The sequence below is a fragment of the Condylura cristata genome, unplaced genomic scaffold, assembly GCF_000260355.1.
Source record: "Condylura cristata isolate star-nosed mole 26May11 unplaced genomic scaffold, ConCri1.0 scaffold00021, whole genome shotgun sequence".
Classification (NCBI taxonomy): domain Eukaryota; kingdom Metazoa; phylum Chordata; class Mammalia; order Eulipotyphla; family Talpidae; genus Condylura; species Condylura cristata.
In genome coordinates this window covers 30,169,472-30,186,868 of record NW_004567122.1, presented here as the reverse complement: position 1 = coordinate 30,186,868, position 17,397 = coordinate 30,169,472, and the positions used below count along the sequence as shown (strand labels likewise).

The window sequence follows — 17,397 nt, the reverse complement described above, 5'->3', positions numbered from 1 at the left end:
ATCTCAGTAGACACTCTTGTTCTCTCTCTACTCTGTCTCTGGAGAATCCTCTCACCAACTCCTGCACCTCTGGCCTATACCCCAGCTTTTGTATGCATAAATAATTAAAAATGGATCTTTTTTAAATAATAAAATGTTAAACGACATCCATGTTGTTCACTCAACAGATATTTACTGGGTATCTCCTTTGTGTTGGGCAGAGTGCCGAATGGGGAATTCATTGTATTTAGACTTTTTTTTTCATCCTAACTCCCTAAAACCATAACTTTAATGGAAGAAAGAACTGCAGTGGCAAAAGGGGCAGAGAAACTGCCTCTCTGGGATTGTGAGGCAAAACAATGGGTTTCTGTGCAACTGGGACAGAGCCAATTAATGGCTCTGGGCTAAAGGATGCTTGAATGGTAAACATGCCCGAGGGGAATGACTCCTCCTGGTGCATAATCCAAGAGTCAGTTCCTGTCTTTCACAGGTGATATCACCCAGAGCCAAGTGCTTGTTCTCCTCCTGCCCTGCCACCACCTTCCTGGGAGGAAGACAGCAGTGCCACCCTGTCCTATATAATCTCTGAGTTGCATTATTTCAGAGCTTCTCTCCTATAGTATAAAGCCTCTCTGACACACACTTTCACAGTGTCATCGAATAGGAAAGACTCTTCCCATAGTAATTAAAAGGATGTGACCTCCGAACCACATTGTCTCTGGGACCCAGGACATTAATCAAGAGATGTTGTTGGGTGCCGCGTCCGGCTGATCGGAGCCGAGTCCGGCGAGGGACGATGAGGTTAAAGAAAACACAGGACGCTGAGGTTCTTCATCCAGGAGTCTCTCTATTTTCTGTGACCCCCCTTTATATATCATTAGGCAGCAAGGGTAGAAGTTTGGAGGAGAAGAGTGGAATTTTACTGAGAAGGAGGTATGGGGGAAGTGAGGAATTTCTCTTATCACACCTCGCCAGCAACTGCCAGATGCCATGGCGCAAGTGTCGGCACTCCCTTTATGGTGCCTCGGGCTGTTAAATAGGATGACCACAAATCTGCGTCCACCTTATCGGTTCAACCATCTGTTGCCATGGTAGCACAGCGGTGGGCGCATTCCTCGGGAGTCCCAAGAGCTGGGTGCAACCGCGCCACCAACAGTTGGGCCCTCCCTGGTGGCACACCGGGTTAAAGCACAGCACTAAGAAGCTTAAGCCACTTCCGCATGAGTTCTATTCCCGCCTGCCCTGGAGGAGATCCACATGGCGTGGCAGACCTCTCCTGACCCGCCCACTGCTCCCCTCAGCAGTGTACTTCGTCCATCTGCCTGTTCTACTTCCCACCCTGTCTCTGGTGAATCCTCTCGCCCTCTGCATCTCTGGCCTGTACCCCAGTTCTGTATAATAAAGAAATAAATCTTTAAAAAATAAAAAAAGAGAGAGATGTTGTTTTGGGCCCTCACTAGTGGCACAAGGAGTTATAGCGCAACACTATGAAGCTATCAGCAACCACGGCAGCATGAGTTCTATCCCCAGTCAGGGAGGTGACCCACATGGCACACAGACCTCTCCTGTCTCTCCTGCTGCTCCCCTCAGCAGTGTATTTCAGCCAGGTCTGCCTGTTCTGCTCCCCATTCTGTCTCTGGTGAATCCTCTCACTCCCCATACTTCTGTCCTGTACCTTAGTTCTTGTATGCATGAATAAATATACTTATATAAAAAAGAGAGAAATGTTTCTTCTAAGAACCTCTTCCTTTTTTTTTTTTTTTTTAAAGATTTACTTATTTATGCATACAGATCTGGGGTACAGGCCAGAAGTGCAGGGCGGTGAGAAGATTCACCAGAGACAGTGGGGAGCAGAACAGGCAAATCAAAGAAGAACACTGCTGAGGGGAGCAGTAGGCGGCTCAGGAGAGGTCTGCCGCTCCATGTGGGTCACCTCCCTGGCCGTGGATAGAATTGTGCTGCGGTGGCTGCTAATAGCTTCAGAGTGATGGAACTTAAACCCTTATGCCAACCGGGAGGCCCTAATTGAAATATTTTGCAGATTGGAGGAGAGGAATCATAGAAAGCAAGTGTGGACATCTCTTTCCAGGAGCTTTGCTTCAAAAAGAACAAGAAAATGGGGAAGTGAGGTCAAGAAAGTGCCTTTTGTTTTTATTTCTCTAAAATTTAAACTGTTAAAAGTATATACCAGAACGTTTACAATCTTAACCACTTAAACATTCTTAAGTGGTATTTGGTACATTTATGTTCTGCAACCATTTCCACCATACCTCTCAAGAATTTTTCATCTTGCAAAATTAAAACTCTGCATTCTGTATCTATCAAACCACAACTTCCAGTTCTCCTCCCTGCCAGCTTTTGACAAACACCATCTGCATTCTCTATGAATTTGACTGCTCTAGGTACCTTACATAACTGGAATCATACTGTCATTTGCTTTCTTGTCACAGGTTTATAACATTAACATGATATGCTCCAATTTCATCCATGTAGTAGTGTGTGTCGGAATTTTCTTTTTAGGTTGAATAACATCCAGTATACATATGTGCCTAGTATTGCTTATTCATTTATCTGTCAGTGTACATTTGGGTTGTTTCTACTTTAAAAAAAAATATATTTATATACATACAGAACTGGGGTATAGGCCAGACGTGCAAGGGTGGTGAGAGGATTCACCAGAGTGGGGAGCACAACAGGCAAATTGACTGAAATGCACTGCTGAGGGGAGCAGTGGACATGGCAGGAGAGATCTACCATGTTGTGTGGGTTACCTCCCTGGTCAGGGATTGAACTCCTGCTGCAGTGGCTGCCAATAGCTTCATAGTGCTAAGACTTAACCCCTTGTGCCACCAGGGAGGCCCGTTTATTAGTTCTTAAGAGGAGAGAAAGCATAGTTATAAGCAATAGGAACAATTTAATAAAGAATAGCGACTTTCTGGTGGCAGAGGTGTTAAATTCTCAGTGCTATCAAGCTATCACCAAGTGGCATAAGCATAAGTTAGGTCCCCTGCCAGGGAGGTGACTGACCCACATGGCGCAGCAGATCTCTCCTGTCTCGCCCACTGCTCCCCTCAGCAGTGTATTTTAGTAGATCAACCTGTTCTGCTCCCCACTCTGTCTCCCCTCTCCACACACACACACACCTTTAGCCTACACCTCAGTTCTTGTATGCATAAATAAATAAATCTTTGAAAAATAATAAAATAAAGAGTGGAAATAATGACTCAGGAGAAAGAAGGGTGTCCTGCTGGAAGAATATCATTAACTGGGTAAAAGGACTAGTAGCTAATTCACTGGTGGAGGGATTGATCTTAGTGCAAGTATAAAAATAGTTGGTTTACTATCCTAGACTGGAAGGTACTGTATCTGTGTACCAAGATGGTAGTGGGTAATGGTATAATAGGAATTTGTGCAATTTCTATGAAATTGAAACTCTAAATACAGATCTTCCTCTGACAAGCATCTTCTCATTGTTCAGGATTCAACTGTGCATCATCCCCCTGTCTGATAAAGCACCTCCTGCCTCATCATCCTGATCTCAACACTTGGTTTCTTCACAGCACTGATCTTAATTAGATTTTTGGCCCTCCCTTGTGGTGCAATAGGTTAACTCATAGCACTAATAAGCTATAAGCATGAATTCTACCCCCAGCCAAGGAGCTGACCCACATGGCTCAGCAGACCTCTCCTGACCCACCTACTGCTCCCCTCAGCAGTGTACATCATCAATCTGTCTGTTCTACTCCCCACTCTGTCTCTGGTGAATCCTCTCACCCCCCACCACCTCTGACCTGTACCCCAGCTTTGTATGCATAAACAAAGAGATCTTTTAAAAATTAATTTCTGTTTCTTTAGTGCTGTGTCAAAAGTTCCCTGAGATCGACAACTGTTGATCTTGTTCAGTTTTGGATCTCCAGTCTCTAAGACAGTGCCCAGCACATGGCAGGTCTCCGTAAACCTTTACTAAATAATTGACTGAATGAGAGGAGCAGACTGAGGACTTTACTACTGCCTTGGGTTAAGTGAGCAAATACTGATGTACACTTTACTTTGCTAAGGACAAATAAAAAGATTTGCCTAATGAGGTTGAAATATGTATCATGGTTCCAAGCACAAGTCATGTGGGGTTTTGTTTGGCAGCTGAGGGCAGGACTCAGATATTCAAACTTGGGGATGGGCAGAACAACTGTAACCCAAAGATTGACCAAGTCGCGCTGACAAAAACAAAGCTGAAAATGTGGCCCAGGGAAGGAAGTGAGGCAAGGTGTGGAAAGGCGACCAAGAGGAGAAAGGCTCCACTTCCCCAAGACACAATAAATTGGGATGACCAGTGTGTTGTGAAAATGTCCTGCTGTAAGGGTAGGATTGGAGTCAGAGGACTTCCTGTTCTGAGCCAAAATCAGTCTTTCTGTAGCTTCCTCCTTGTTCCTGTTCTGTCATGTGGAGCCCAACAGACGTCAGTTCTTTTTCTCAGAAATCCTTATACCCTAAGTCCAGGAAAGGGGATTTCTTCAACATACAAATGGATAGCTACAAAACTACCAGTTTATTTATTCCCTTCATTTCAGGTTTTCAGGACGGAGTCCAGGTTGCAGTAGAGTGCTGAGTCCTGGCCACGAGGCCACTGTGGGTTGGTGTCTCACCAAGCCGCAGCAGGAACTTCTCTGACTCTCAGGCAAGTAAGAGAAAGGAAGTAAGTCTGTTTAGAGAAGTAGATATAAGGAAAAGTTTAGTAAGTAGAAAAGGAAGGAAACGAACTGGGAATGGAACCAGGCCAGAGAGGGGCCGGGAAGAGGCAGCTGAGCAGTGGCCTCAAGGAATATAGACCTTCTTTCCCTAGTTACACTAAAGCCATGTCAGTCTCTGTGATTGGGTAGTTCTTGGTAAACTCACTCTATCTTAAAGGCTCTGTGCCCAGAGTGAAATCTGGGTCCCAGCCCTTATCTCTTTATTGTCTGGTAATGTCCTGTCATCCCTTGGCTTTTGCTGCCCTTTTCCCTGGAGACTCCATCATTCCTTGAGGCTTTTTCCTATGCTTTTCTGACCCTAAAGCTATCTGCTTGTCCTATGGCTTGGATTCATAGCTAGTAGTGAAAGACTGGATTAATTTGCCCTAAGATAAGCAAGGATATATATCATTATCATTCTATATGACATTGTACTAGAGGTTCTGGTGATGACAGTGAATCATGAAAAAGAAATGTAGCATCCAAATTAGAAAGCAAAAACTCTTAATTCACAGAATTCAACTCATACATACAAAAAAATCCTTTGGATTCATGAAAATGTATTAGACTCAATCAAGTTCAGTAAAGTTACCAGGTGTAAAATCCACATACAAAAATCAACACTTGCAATGAGCATCCCAAAAATGAAATTTAAAAAATTCCATTTACAATTTCAGCAAAAATAATAAAATATGTATGAGTAAATACAATGAAAGGAGAGAAAAACCATACTTTAAAACTATAAAATATTATAGAGGCCCTCCCTGGTGGCACAGCGGGTTGAGGCACAGCACTGAGAATCTGAAGCCACTTCCGCATGAGTTCGATTCCCGCCTGCCGCCTGCCCCAGAGGAGACCACATGGCGAGCCAGACCTCTCCTGACCCGCCCGCTGCTCCCCTCAGCAGTGTGCTTCGTCGATCTGCCTGTTCTGCTCCCCACTCTGTCTCTGGTGAAGCCTCTCACCGCCCCTGAGCCTCTGACCTGTACCCCAGTTCTGTATGAATAAATAAATAAATCTTAAAAAAAAATATTATAGAAATATTTTTAAAAGATCTATATAAATAGAATAACATACCATATTCATAGATATTAATATTGCTAGGATGTCGATTTTCTTCTATGTGATTTATAGATTCACTGAAGTTCTAACAAGAATTTAAATTGATTTTTAAGTATAAATTGACTGTTTCTAAAGTTCAGAGGTGCTGAATAGACAAAACATATATATATATATATATAAAGAACAAAGTTGGAGGACTCACACTTCCTGATTTCAAAACATTGCATAACAATAACACTCAAGACAGTATGAGTCTGGATAAGAGCAAACACTGAGATCAGTGGAAGAGATGTGAGAGTCAAAACCGTGTTTGTATGGACAGCTTGTTTTGACGAGGATGTCAAGAACATTCAATAATGAGATATTAATCGTTTCATAAATGAAACGGGGTATATGAGTATTCGGCTACAGATGATGTTGGACATTTGCCACAAAGACTATGAACAAAAATAACTCCTAAATGTATGAGCTAAAACAATAAAGTTAGTAGAAGAAAGCACAGAGTTAATTTCCATGACCTCTGGTCTGGCAAAATTCTTAGATATGATAACAAAAGTCAAAATAATAAACTGGATTTTACCAAGATTAAAAACCTATGTATCTCATGAGTGACTTGGTGGTGGGAAACCCCTGAGGATTACAATTGAGATGAAAAAAAAAAAGTACAAAATGATGTAAAAATAAACTATTATATTAGCAGAAAAATAAAAAAAAATAAAAACCTGTGCATCTGAAGACATTATCAAAAAGATGAAAGACAATTTATAAAATAAGAAAAAATACTTGCATAATGAGTTAATATACAGGGTATCTAAAGAATTCCTCAATTCAGCAACAAAAACACAAACCCAAGTAAAAAAAAATAGGGAAGCAGGGTCCCCTCATGTACAGGTGTTAAGTCTCAGCACTATCAAGCTATTGCCAGTCATTGCAGCATGAGTTTGATCCCCAGTCAGGGACCTAATCCTCAGATAGCAGACCTCTCCTTTCTTGCCTGCTGCTCCCTTAGCAGTGTATTTCCATCAAATCTGCCTGTTCTACTCCCCACTCTGTCTCTGGTGAATCATCTCACCTCCCCTGAGCCCCCACACCTCTGTCCTATACCCCAGCTCCTGTATGCATGCATAAATAAATCAATCTTTAACAAGAAAGATAAAGAAATGGTGCTGGGACCACATCACCTATAAATTCCATTCCTTGGTATGAAATGAAAGATATACCTTGACACAGAGAAATGAAACATCCACAAATAAACATACACAAATGTTTATAACATTATTCATAATAACTGAAATGTGGAAACAACCCAAATGTCCATCGACAGGTGATGGATAAACTGGTGTGCACATACAATGTGGTATTACTCAGTCAAAAAAAGGACATATGTTGATTTGTGCCACGACTTGGATATATCTTGAAAAGTAATGCTAAGTGAAGCCATTAAAAGTGATAGTTCGTATGATTTCCTTCATATAATATATCCAGAGTAGGCAAACCAATAGGACAGAAAGCTGATTCATAGTTACACAGAGAAGGAGAGTGAGGAACAGGAAATGATTACTTTGTGAATATAGCACATTTGTGGAGGGTGATGAAAAAGTTTTGAAACTAGAAAGAAGGGATGGTTGCACAACATTGGAAATAAATATCACTAAGCTATACACTAAAAAATGGTTAAGTGTGTAATGTGAATTTCACCCTAATTTTTAAAAATGTGCAAAAGGAGAAAGTAAAACTTAAATAAATATTTACAAACCATAGTGAGGGTACCATAAATGGGGTAATGGAGTCCTAATTGGCAGCTGGCTCTGACTGCACAGCAGTGGACTCAGAGAGGAGGTCATGCTGGAGATAGAGTTTTGGAGGATAAATATGAATTTATGATATTGCAAGCATAGGAAGTGAGAGAAAAGGGGTTCTTTAAAGAAAAAGGGTGGTCGGCCCTCCCTGGTGGCACAGCGGGTTAAAGCACAGCACTAGGAAGCTAAAGTCACTTCCGCATGAGTTCGATTCCTGCCTGCCCCGGAGGTGGCCCACATGGCGTGGCAGACCTCTCCTGACCTGCCCGCTGCTCCCCTCATCAGTATACTTCATCGATCTGCCTGTTCTGCTCCCCTCTCTGTCTCTGGTGAATCCTCTTGCCGCCCCTGAGCCTTTGGCCTGTACCCCAGCTCTGTATACACAAATAGTAACTACGAACTTAAAAAAAGAAAGAAAGAAAGAAAAAGGGTGGTTGGCAAATACAGAAAAGGTGTAAATCAGTAAAAAAGGGAAATAAAACCAGCCTCTCCAGATGATCAGGCAGAAGGGCAATGGGAAATAACCCATGAAGTGGATAACCATATCCATATAGTTCTCCTGTGGAAAATCCTGCCCCTGTGGAAATCACTATGGGAATTTAAGGTGTTCCAACAACGACATGTTGATGCCCAACAGAACAGCCTTCCAAGATGGGAAGGTGTCTGGAAGCAGTGAGTGGACTTCCGGGTGTGCTTCCTTGAGGTGACTACTTGGATCCATGAAATGAGCGGATACGTGAGCTTCAGCAACACAGAATCAGGCTAACTCTAGACATACTCATCTTGCACCTTCTGAGGCACAAAATGCCAACAAGAACCATCCTGTCTGCCAATCAGAGAGAGAAAAAACCAGAGAGAAATACTGTAAATGGTCCAGAGGCAGATTCCCCAAGGAGAGGGCTCTACACAGTGTAGTAGCTCTTGGTGGACTATAAAGGAATCTTGACTCAGACCAGGCTTGCGTGACTGGTGGAGTTGCCAAGTGCCCAAGACAGTCTTGAATGACTGGAACAAAGGGTTACTGTGCCAGCTGGGGCTGCCAGGTTACTTTACTTCAGGCCAAGAAGCAAACCTCATAGCCATTGGTGTCAGCGTTGGTCAAGAGATTCCACACCAAATGGACAGATCACCTGCGTGTCATCCTCAAGGCTTCATGGAGAATTTTAATGAGTAACTGAAGCATTTGTTGACTAAAACGGGAGATGAAATAATGAAGGGCTTCCTTCCTTGATTTCATGAGGGTAAGCTCACACTCAACATGAAGTGACACAAGCTATGCAACCTCTGTCGTCAGACACAGTCTGGATGGAGGGGAATTGCTCTGAAAAATCAGACTTTCCACACTAACTTATGTTATGACCTTCCTTGTTGTATAATCATAATATCAAAATGTTCTGAGCAACTTTCAGCTTACAATTGGCTGCCTCAGCCATATAAGGCCTGCCTTCCCTGACAAGCAAGCACTGCACCAGGGTGAAAAAATTCCCCTGAAGTCAAGTGACTTGACTACTGACTGATAAATAAAAGCAAAAGGGCTGTTTTTGCAAAGTCTCTCTCACTGCCAAATGGAGGAAAACCCAAATCTTATCATTCTATTATCTCACCTAGCCTTCTATTCAGCTTCTGAAGAATAACTCAAACTTCCTATTTTTTGGCCTTTAGATGTGGAAATTCATCCAGGTTGCCTATTTTTAAACTAGTCAAGTATTCTACCTGCTACATCTTAAAGGAGTCCACAAAAGTCTTCCACTAGTCTTTCAGGATTCTACTATGTAGTTTTTAGATAAAGAAATTCACCTATGTCTCCTATTCAGAGATTTGATTAGCAAGGAATTTCCTCTTCTGTCTCCCAGGATGACTCAGGCAGAAAAACAAAAACCCATTAAGTAGTAGATAAGGTTTAAGGGACTTCTATCTTAGTTGATCTCCACTATAGTAATATTAGTCATAAACTTTTTGCACTTATGTACCTGTTTTTTTTTTTTAAAAAGATTTATTTATTTGTACATACAGAACTGGGGTACAGGCCAGAGGCTCAGGGGCGGTGAGAGGCTTCACCAGAGACAGAGTGGGGAGCAGAACAGGCAGATCGACGAAGTACACTGCTGAGGGGAGCAGCGGGCCGGTCAGGAGAGGTCTGCCGCGCCATGTGGTCACCTCTTGGGCAGGCGGGAATCGAACTCATGCGGAAGTGGCTTTTTAGCTTCTCAGTGCTGTGCTTTAACCCGCTGCGCCACCAGGGAGGGCCCTATGTACCTGTTTTTAACCTTAATTGATTTTGGAATGTTATATCTCAGCTAAAGGGCAATACGACCCTAAACTGTTCTTAGAAAAAAAAGATGATTGTAATCTCTCAGCCCAGTTCCTGTGCTGATGTCATCCCACTGCTTGCTCCTAATGTATAAAATAAACCTCTGCTGAAGGCAGAGCAGGAAGACTTGCACCCAACTCCAACTCCCGTGTCTTCGTCGCCCCCCTTTCCCCTTTTTCTCCTTCTCCCCTTTTTAGGAATCTCTGCTCCCCGACGCCTTCCCACCTTAGGGTCCTGCCTGTCTTGCCTCCAGACACCTCAATAGTTGGAGCTGGTCTCCGACAATGAAGGGCTCAGATTCTGGGCAGCTGGAAACAGAAGGATTTTATCCTTACCTGGACCATTATTCAACCATAAAAGGGAATGAAGTACTGAAGTACTACAGCATAGGTGGACCTTGTAATATTCCAGTTGCCAAAAGATCGTATATTATATTATTCCACTTATATGAAACATTCAGAATTGGAAAATCTATAGAGATATGAAATAGATTAGTGGTTGCATAGGGGTTGGGGCTTGGAGGAGGGTGTAAGATTGGGGAGGTGACAGTTGAGGGATCAAGTTTCTTAATAAAGTGGTAGAGGGTCTCCCTGGTGGTGTAAAGTGTTAAATCTCAGCACTATGAAACTATCAGCAGCCACAGCATAAGTTTGATCCCCAGCCAAGTAGGTGACCCACATGGCCCAGGAGACCTCTCCTTTCTCACCCTGCTCCCCTCAGCAATGTATTTCAGTAGTTCTGTCTGTTTTGCTCCCCACTCTGTCTCTGGTGAATCCTCTCTCCCCCCCACACCTCTAGCCTACCCCCCAGTTCTGGTGAATCCTCTCTCCCCCCCCGAAATGTATATTTTAATAAATTATATCTCAATAAAGCTTGTTATTTTTGTTTTTTTTTATTTTAAAGCCTGGTTATCTTTTATAGATATATACGAAAAGAGCTATCGATTAAATAATTAGATATCTGGGATTTGCTTCAAAAGATTCCACTGGGGGGGGGGTGGGAAGGGGAACAGAAGAAGCAAGAGTGGCCACAAATTGGTAATTTCTGAAGTTGGGTGCCTGGAAGTTCATTATACACCCTTCTCCGCCATAGTGAATGTGTTTAACATCTTTCATAACAGGAGAAGTAAAGAAAAATCCCATGCAGTGTTCTAAGTCACTCAGGAAGAGGGGACTGTCACCAACTTTGATGAGTGATTATTTAGAGGTCCCGCCCAGAGTGCTCAGATCAGGGAGATGAATTATTGAGGGGAACCTGAGAGGCACAGAGGCCATGGCGTGTGGACAGGGCAGCTCAGCCCCCTCATCCCTCACTCACAACCAACAGGCCAGGCTGACTGTGGTGGTAGAAGTGGAGCCAGGCAGAGGGCCAGGTAAGAAGCCCACACACCTCTTTCTCAGAGGGAGTGCAGCCTGGGGGCAGCTTGGAGAGGAGGTGGGCTTGACCATCTCAGGTGAGAAACAGCCAGACTGAGGGCGGGACACAGGAGTCCTGGGAGTCGTTTCCCTCGTGAGGGTTGTCATGAAGCCTCCTTTCTCAGTCCCGGAGGAGACCTGTCGCGCTGTACTCCTGGAGGGGGACCAGAACATCTGCCTGTTCCAGCCAGGGAAACTGGAGGATCAGGTAGCGATTGGAGAGGTGTGGGTGGGGGCAGAAAAAGCCAGATGGAAGCTGACCCCAGCCCTGCTCACAGGAACGAAGCCTTGCCTTTGACAGAGTACTGGGTGTTGATGCTGCTCAGGTAGGGGGTTCTGCTGTGCAATGTAGGAGGATGGGAGCCCTCAGTTCCTGAATCCTGAGGGGGCTGGGGGGCGGTGCCTCCTGATCCTTTTGCTCAAGGCAGGCTGGCTTAGGGCACCCAGAACAGGGGGATATGCCGGTGTCTCCCCACAGGAGGCAGAGCGGGAGCTGCTAGCAGGAGTCCAGCCCATACTGGGCTCTGTGGGCCGAGGGTACAGTGTGTCCCTGCTGCTTCGGGGTCGGGAAAGAGAGGCACCCTGGCTTGTGCCTCAGGTAAGGCCAAGAAGAGCCAACAGACCTAAGGCTCTGGAGACTCAGCTGTTGCCTCTTCCCGGAGACCTTCGAGAACCTTCCCTCCCATTCTAGCCGGACTAGGTGTTCCTTCTTGGGACTCCGAGAGTCCCTGGGATGGTTTGTCAGGGTCAGAGGAGGGGGTGTGCAAAGATCAAATATCCAGGGAGCTCTAATACTTTGTAATACCAATAATGCTTTGTAATACCAATAATGGTAACAAATTCAAAAGCTTTGCTTTGGGGGGCTCCAGCAAAGTGTTCCCAAATCAAGCCTGCTAGCTCAGAACCTTGCCATGGGCCCCTCCCATAGCTAACAGCAAGTCCCACAAAAAATGCCTGCTCATTTGGCTGGCTTACCATGGACCAGGAGGACGGGGGCTGCTCCTGTCCTGGAGGCCATGTCCGAGCACTAGCACAGGGCCCGACACGCACCGACACAGACATCACCGGGCACAGAAGTCACCAGACACAGATGTCATCCAGGCACAGGCGGCACCCTCAGGAAGTGTTGAAAGACAGATCCATCCTTTCTCAATCCTCGCTGACTTCCTTTCTCCCCCGTAGCTGCTGCAGATGCTGTTTGAGGAAGCCCTGCCCCTCAGGAACTCTGATCCTGTGCTCAGTACCCTTAGCCTGGTGCAGGTGAGACCGGGGGCTGGGAGAGTCAAGGTCACAGTGACACTACAGAAAGAGCCTGAGGCCTGTGGGGAGCCCTCAGAGCCTGGGTCTAGCCCCACGTGGCTGCTCACCTCTCTGGTCTTGCCTCTCTGGTATCTCCTTTCACCTGCTGGAAATGGCTGGATTTTGGTGCCCTATATGCCCACAGGGCCCCAGCAGAGGCTCCCGGGAGGCAGAGATGGGGAGAGGCTTCTGTGTAACAGACACTGTATGTATGATCCCAGCTCACCCACAGTGGGAAGACTCAGGACCTGCTTTCCCCGGGAGCAGAGAACCTGTCGGTGCTGAATATAGCTCCTCTGGGCTTGTGAGTTTCCGGGGCCCTGTGGGGTATGAGGATGTTCATCTGAGGGAGGGTTGATACCCCTAAGCCAAGCCCTTGGAGGTTACTCCCCACTGCCACCTAGAGGAGGGAAGCTTTGAGCTTGGGGTCAGGCTTACGGGGTCAGGACCCCGTCCACTTACCCTTCTTCATCATGGGTGTTGCTAAGTATCTCGCTGAGCACAACTTCTGTTTCTCTGTCTATAAAATGGGCACAATCCCAGCTACTCTATTTCCCTTGTTGGGCAGTTGACTGGAATAAAAACAAGATCCTGGAGATGAGAAGCTTTCAGGGGTTATACTGAGTTTGGGGGTGATTCCCATAGGCTCTTGGGGCCCCATGAGTTTCCCCAAGCTGTGGTTCTGGGATCTTGACAGAACCCAGGCATTTGGTTGGTGGCTCAGCATCCTTTTCCTCCAGGGTGGTGGAAGGAGCCAGCGAAGTGGAGGTGCCAGACTCAAGAGCCGCCTCAGACCTGTACTTGCAAGCTGCAGCGGGTGTGGGCAGGTGAGGACAGGAGGTTCCTGTGCTCCTCCCTCTGCCCCCTGCATGTGGCCTGAGCCTCCTGTCTCCTTCACAGGGGCTGTTCTCTGCTCATTCTCACCATATCCTGCCCAGGACCTGTGCCCCCTCAGGGGCCTGGGACCCAGGGCACCTGGCGAGGGGTCTTGCGTATCCTGCAACTCCCAGGAGCCCTGTAAGTCTTGGAAGTGAGGGGTGGTGCTAAAATGTTGATATAGATTTTTAGTCTATAGATATAGAGCCCTCCCCGACCCTCTCCTCCCCACTTTCCCTCTCTCTCTCTGTTTCTCTCTCTTCTCTCCTGTGACAGGGAGGGCACTTCAGAGAGCACAGGCTAAAATCCTTTGTTGGCAGATGATATGGTCCAAGGCAACCAGGTAGAGAATTAGTGGACCTAATTAAACATACATATATCTAGTCACTGTATATATATATATATACATATATATATATATATACATATATATATATATATACATATATATATATATACATACATACATATATATATTTAAGATTTACTTATTTGTGCATTCAGAACTGAGGTACAGGCCAGAGGTGCAGGGGCAGTGAGAGGCTTCACAGAGACAGAGTGGGGAGCAGAACAGGCAGATCTATGAAGTACACTGTTGAGGGGAGCAGCTGGCAGGTCAGGAGAGGTCTGCTGCACCATGGGGATCAAACTTGCACTGAAGCTGTAGCTTACTTGCAATGCTGGGCTTTAACTCGTTGTACCACCAGGGCCACCAGTCACTGTTTTAAGGGCATATGGGTTGTGGTGGGAATGGGAGTAGTTATACAAATAGTGTTTTCAAGTATCTTTATGTGATTTATCCTTTTTCTATTATTTTTATTTTCCTTCTCAAATTCACCTCAACCACTTATATTTCTTCTATTTCATCAGACTAAAAACTTAGAAAGACCCTAAATGTCCTAAACCATGATTATAAAATTCCCAAGTAACCATATCTTCACACCTGTCTTTATACCCTTTATTTAGTACCCAAAAGTTATTCAACTTGAATTGGTGGTAGAAATGCATCATTTCAAACCAACTTGAAAAATCTGTAAAAGCATGGAAACAGCCAAATTCAAATGTGTTTGAAAGGCAGTAAAAGGAAAAAGTGGGTCCTCCTGGTGGTCTAGGGGTTCAGTCTCAGTGCCGCTGCCTTGCCACCTCTATGGTCCCCCAGCCCTCCAAGGGAGGTGACCCCCATGGCCCAGCAGAATTCTCCTGACGTGTCTGCTGCTCCCCTCAGCAGTGTATTTCAGTAGATTCGCCTGTTCTGCTCCCCACTTTGTCTCTGGTGAATCCTCTCACCTTTCCCCCACCGCCCCACACCTCTGGCCTATACCTAGTTCTTCTATGTAAAATAAAGAAATAAATAAAAATCTTGCAAGAAAAGAATAACTATTTTTTTTAAAAAAGTACCATAAATTCCAGACTATCCCCCAAATTTTCTGTTATTGTGTGAAATTTTAAAAATAATGACTTTATTGAAATATAAACTTATATTCATTCTTTTGCATGGAAATATCCAATTATGACATCATTTGCTTAAGAGATTATTCTTTTCTCCACCAAATGGCCATGACACCCTTGTCAAAAGCAGCTGACTACAAATACAGTCTATTTGACCATATATGGATTTATTTCAGGACTCTTGATTCTAGTCCATTGAGGTATATATGCCTTTTCTCATCTTGTAGAATTTCCCTTTTCCCCTACTTATACATATGTATATATGTATATATATATATATATATGTGTGTGTGTGTGTGTGTATAAATAAATCTTTTATATATACTATATATATATATATATATGCAAGAACTGGGGTGTAGGCCAGAGGTGTGGGGGATGAGAGGATTCACCAGAGACAGAGTGGGGAGCAGAACAGACAGATGTACTGAAACACACTGCTGAGGGGAGCAGCAGGCAAGACAGGAGAGGTCTGCTGCGCCATGGGGGTCAGCTCCCTGGTGGGATAGTGGCTGCAGATAGCTTCGTAGTGTGGAGACCTAACCCCTTGCACCACCATGGAGGTCCTAATCTCTGCTTTTTATTTGGAATATTGAATTCATTACACTTAAATTTGTTACTAATAAGGGATGACTCAGTCCTGTCATTTTGCTATTTGTTTTCAGTAAGGCTTATATCTTTTGTGTTCTTTGATACCATCAATATTGCTTTGTTTTGTGTTTAGTTGACTTTTTGGATAGTGTTGCTAGGACTGAATGTAATGTTGCTATAGACTGAGTGTTCCCATAGTCATATGTTGAAACAAATATCTCCAAAGTGATTGTACTTAGATGTGGGATTTTAGGAAGTGATTAGATCACAAAGTGGAGCTCTCATGTGCGTTATATTAGTGCCCTCAGGAAAGGAACCTCAGCGAATTCTGCAACCCTTTGTAATGTGGGTTCATTGAAAGTCATCTCTGAACCAAGAAGTACATCCTCATCAGGCACTGAATCTACTGATGTTTTAATCTTGGACTTTCCAGTCTCTAGAATGAGAAACAAATGCCTGTTATTTATAGAACCCTAGATGAACTAATACAATTCATATTTTTCTCATTAAGTTTTTCACATATTTTAAAGTTATTCTTAGTGGTTACCTTAAAAATTCAACTTCTAAGAATCCAATTTTAATTAATACCAATATAGTTTCAATAGTATATAAGCATTCCACTGCTTTATGTCTCTACCCCACCCCTTAGTGTCACAAATTACATCTTTATGCATTATCATAGATTTATTATCATAGGTTTATAATCCATTATCTATATTATTTATTTTATGCATTTGTCTTTTAAATTATATAGGCAAAAGGGCCTTCTGGTGGCACAGGGGTTAAAGTCTCAGCGCTATCAAGCTATCACCAGTCACTGCAGCATAAGTTCGATCCTTGGCCAGGGAGCTGACCCACATGGCACAGCAGACCTCTCCTGTCTTGCCCGCTGCTCCCCTCAGCAATGCGTTTCAGTCTCTGTCTCTGATGAATCAGCTCACACCCCCACACCTCTAGCCTGCAACCCAGTTCTTAGATGCATAAATAAAATAAATCTTAAAGAAACAAAATTTTTAAAAAATTTATTTATTTATGCTTATAGAACTGGGTACAGGCCAGAGGTGTGGTAGGTGAGAGGATTCACCAGAGACAAAGTGGGGAGCAGAACAGGCAGATGTACTGAAATACACTGCTGGCAAGAGCAGCGGGCAGGTCAAGAGAGGTCTGCCATGCCATGTGGGTCAGCTCCCTAGTGGGGGATCGAACTAGTGCTGCAGTGGCTTAAGAGAGCTTCATAATGCGGTGCTTTAATCCATTGAGCCACCAGGGAGAATCCAAAAGAAATAAATTATACAGGTAAAAGAGGAGTTCAATTATATTGGCTTTTATATTTATATGCACAGTTACCTTTCCTGATATTCCTTGTTTTTGTATATGACTTTGATTTACTATGTAACGTCCTTTTACTTCAGGCTGAAAGAATTCCTTTAGTATTTCTTATAAGATAGAACTAGCAACAAACTCCTTCAGTTTTGGTTTAACTGGAAATATTACTATAGTTTCTCCTTCATGTTAGGAAAGCTTTACCAGATAGAGGACTCTTAGTATATTTATCTCTTAGCACTTTTTTAAAAAAATACTTACTAAACATAATTTTATTTATTATTATTTTTAGTATCTACTGAAATACACTGCTGAGAGGAGTAGTTTGGGAGTCTGGAGAGGCTTGGAGTGCCCTGTGGGTCAGCAGGCCATGGGTGGTGATGGAACTCTGGCCAGTGAGGTGGTAACACTGAGATTTAACCCCTAAGCCACCAGGGAGGGCCTTTTTTTTTTTTTTAACCACTTTATGTCATTTCAATGCCTTCTTGCCTTTATAGTTTCTTTTTTTTTTTTTTTTAAAGATTTATTTATTTATTCATACAGAACTGGGGTACAGGCCAGAGATG

General features: G+C 43.9%; 1 protein-coding gene across 1 annotated transcript in view; it reads left to right on the top strand.

Annotated features, from left to right (window-relative positions):
- The first annotated feature begins 11,399 nt into the window (after nt 1–11,399).
- Nucleotides 11,400–17,397, top strand: part of LOC101622272 — a 14,475-nt gene continuing 8,477 nt past the window's right edge. Inside the window, exons 1-5 of the mRNA XM_012727754.1 lie at nt 11,400–11,501; nt 11,772–11,891; nt 12,476–12,553; nt 12,814–12,896; nt 13,333–13,419. Coding sequence (XP_012583208.1) covers nt 11,400–11,501; nt 11,772–11,891; nt 12,476–12,553; nt 12,814–12,896; nt 13,333–13,419 — 470 coding nt within the window. The remainder of the gene's footprint in view (nt 11,502–11,771; nt 11,892–12,475; nt 12,554–12,813; nt 12,897–13,332; nt 13,420–17,397) is intronic.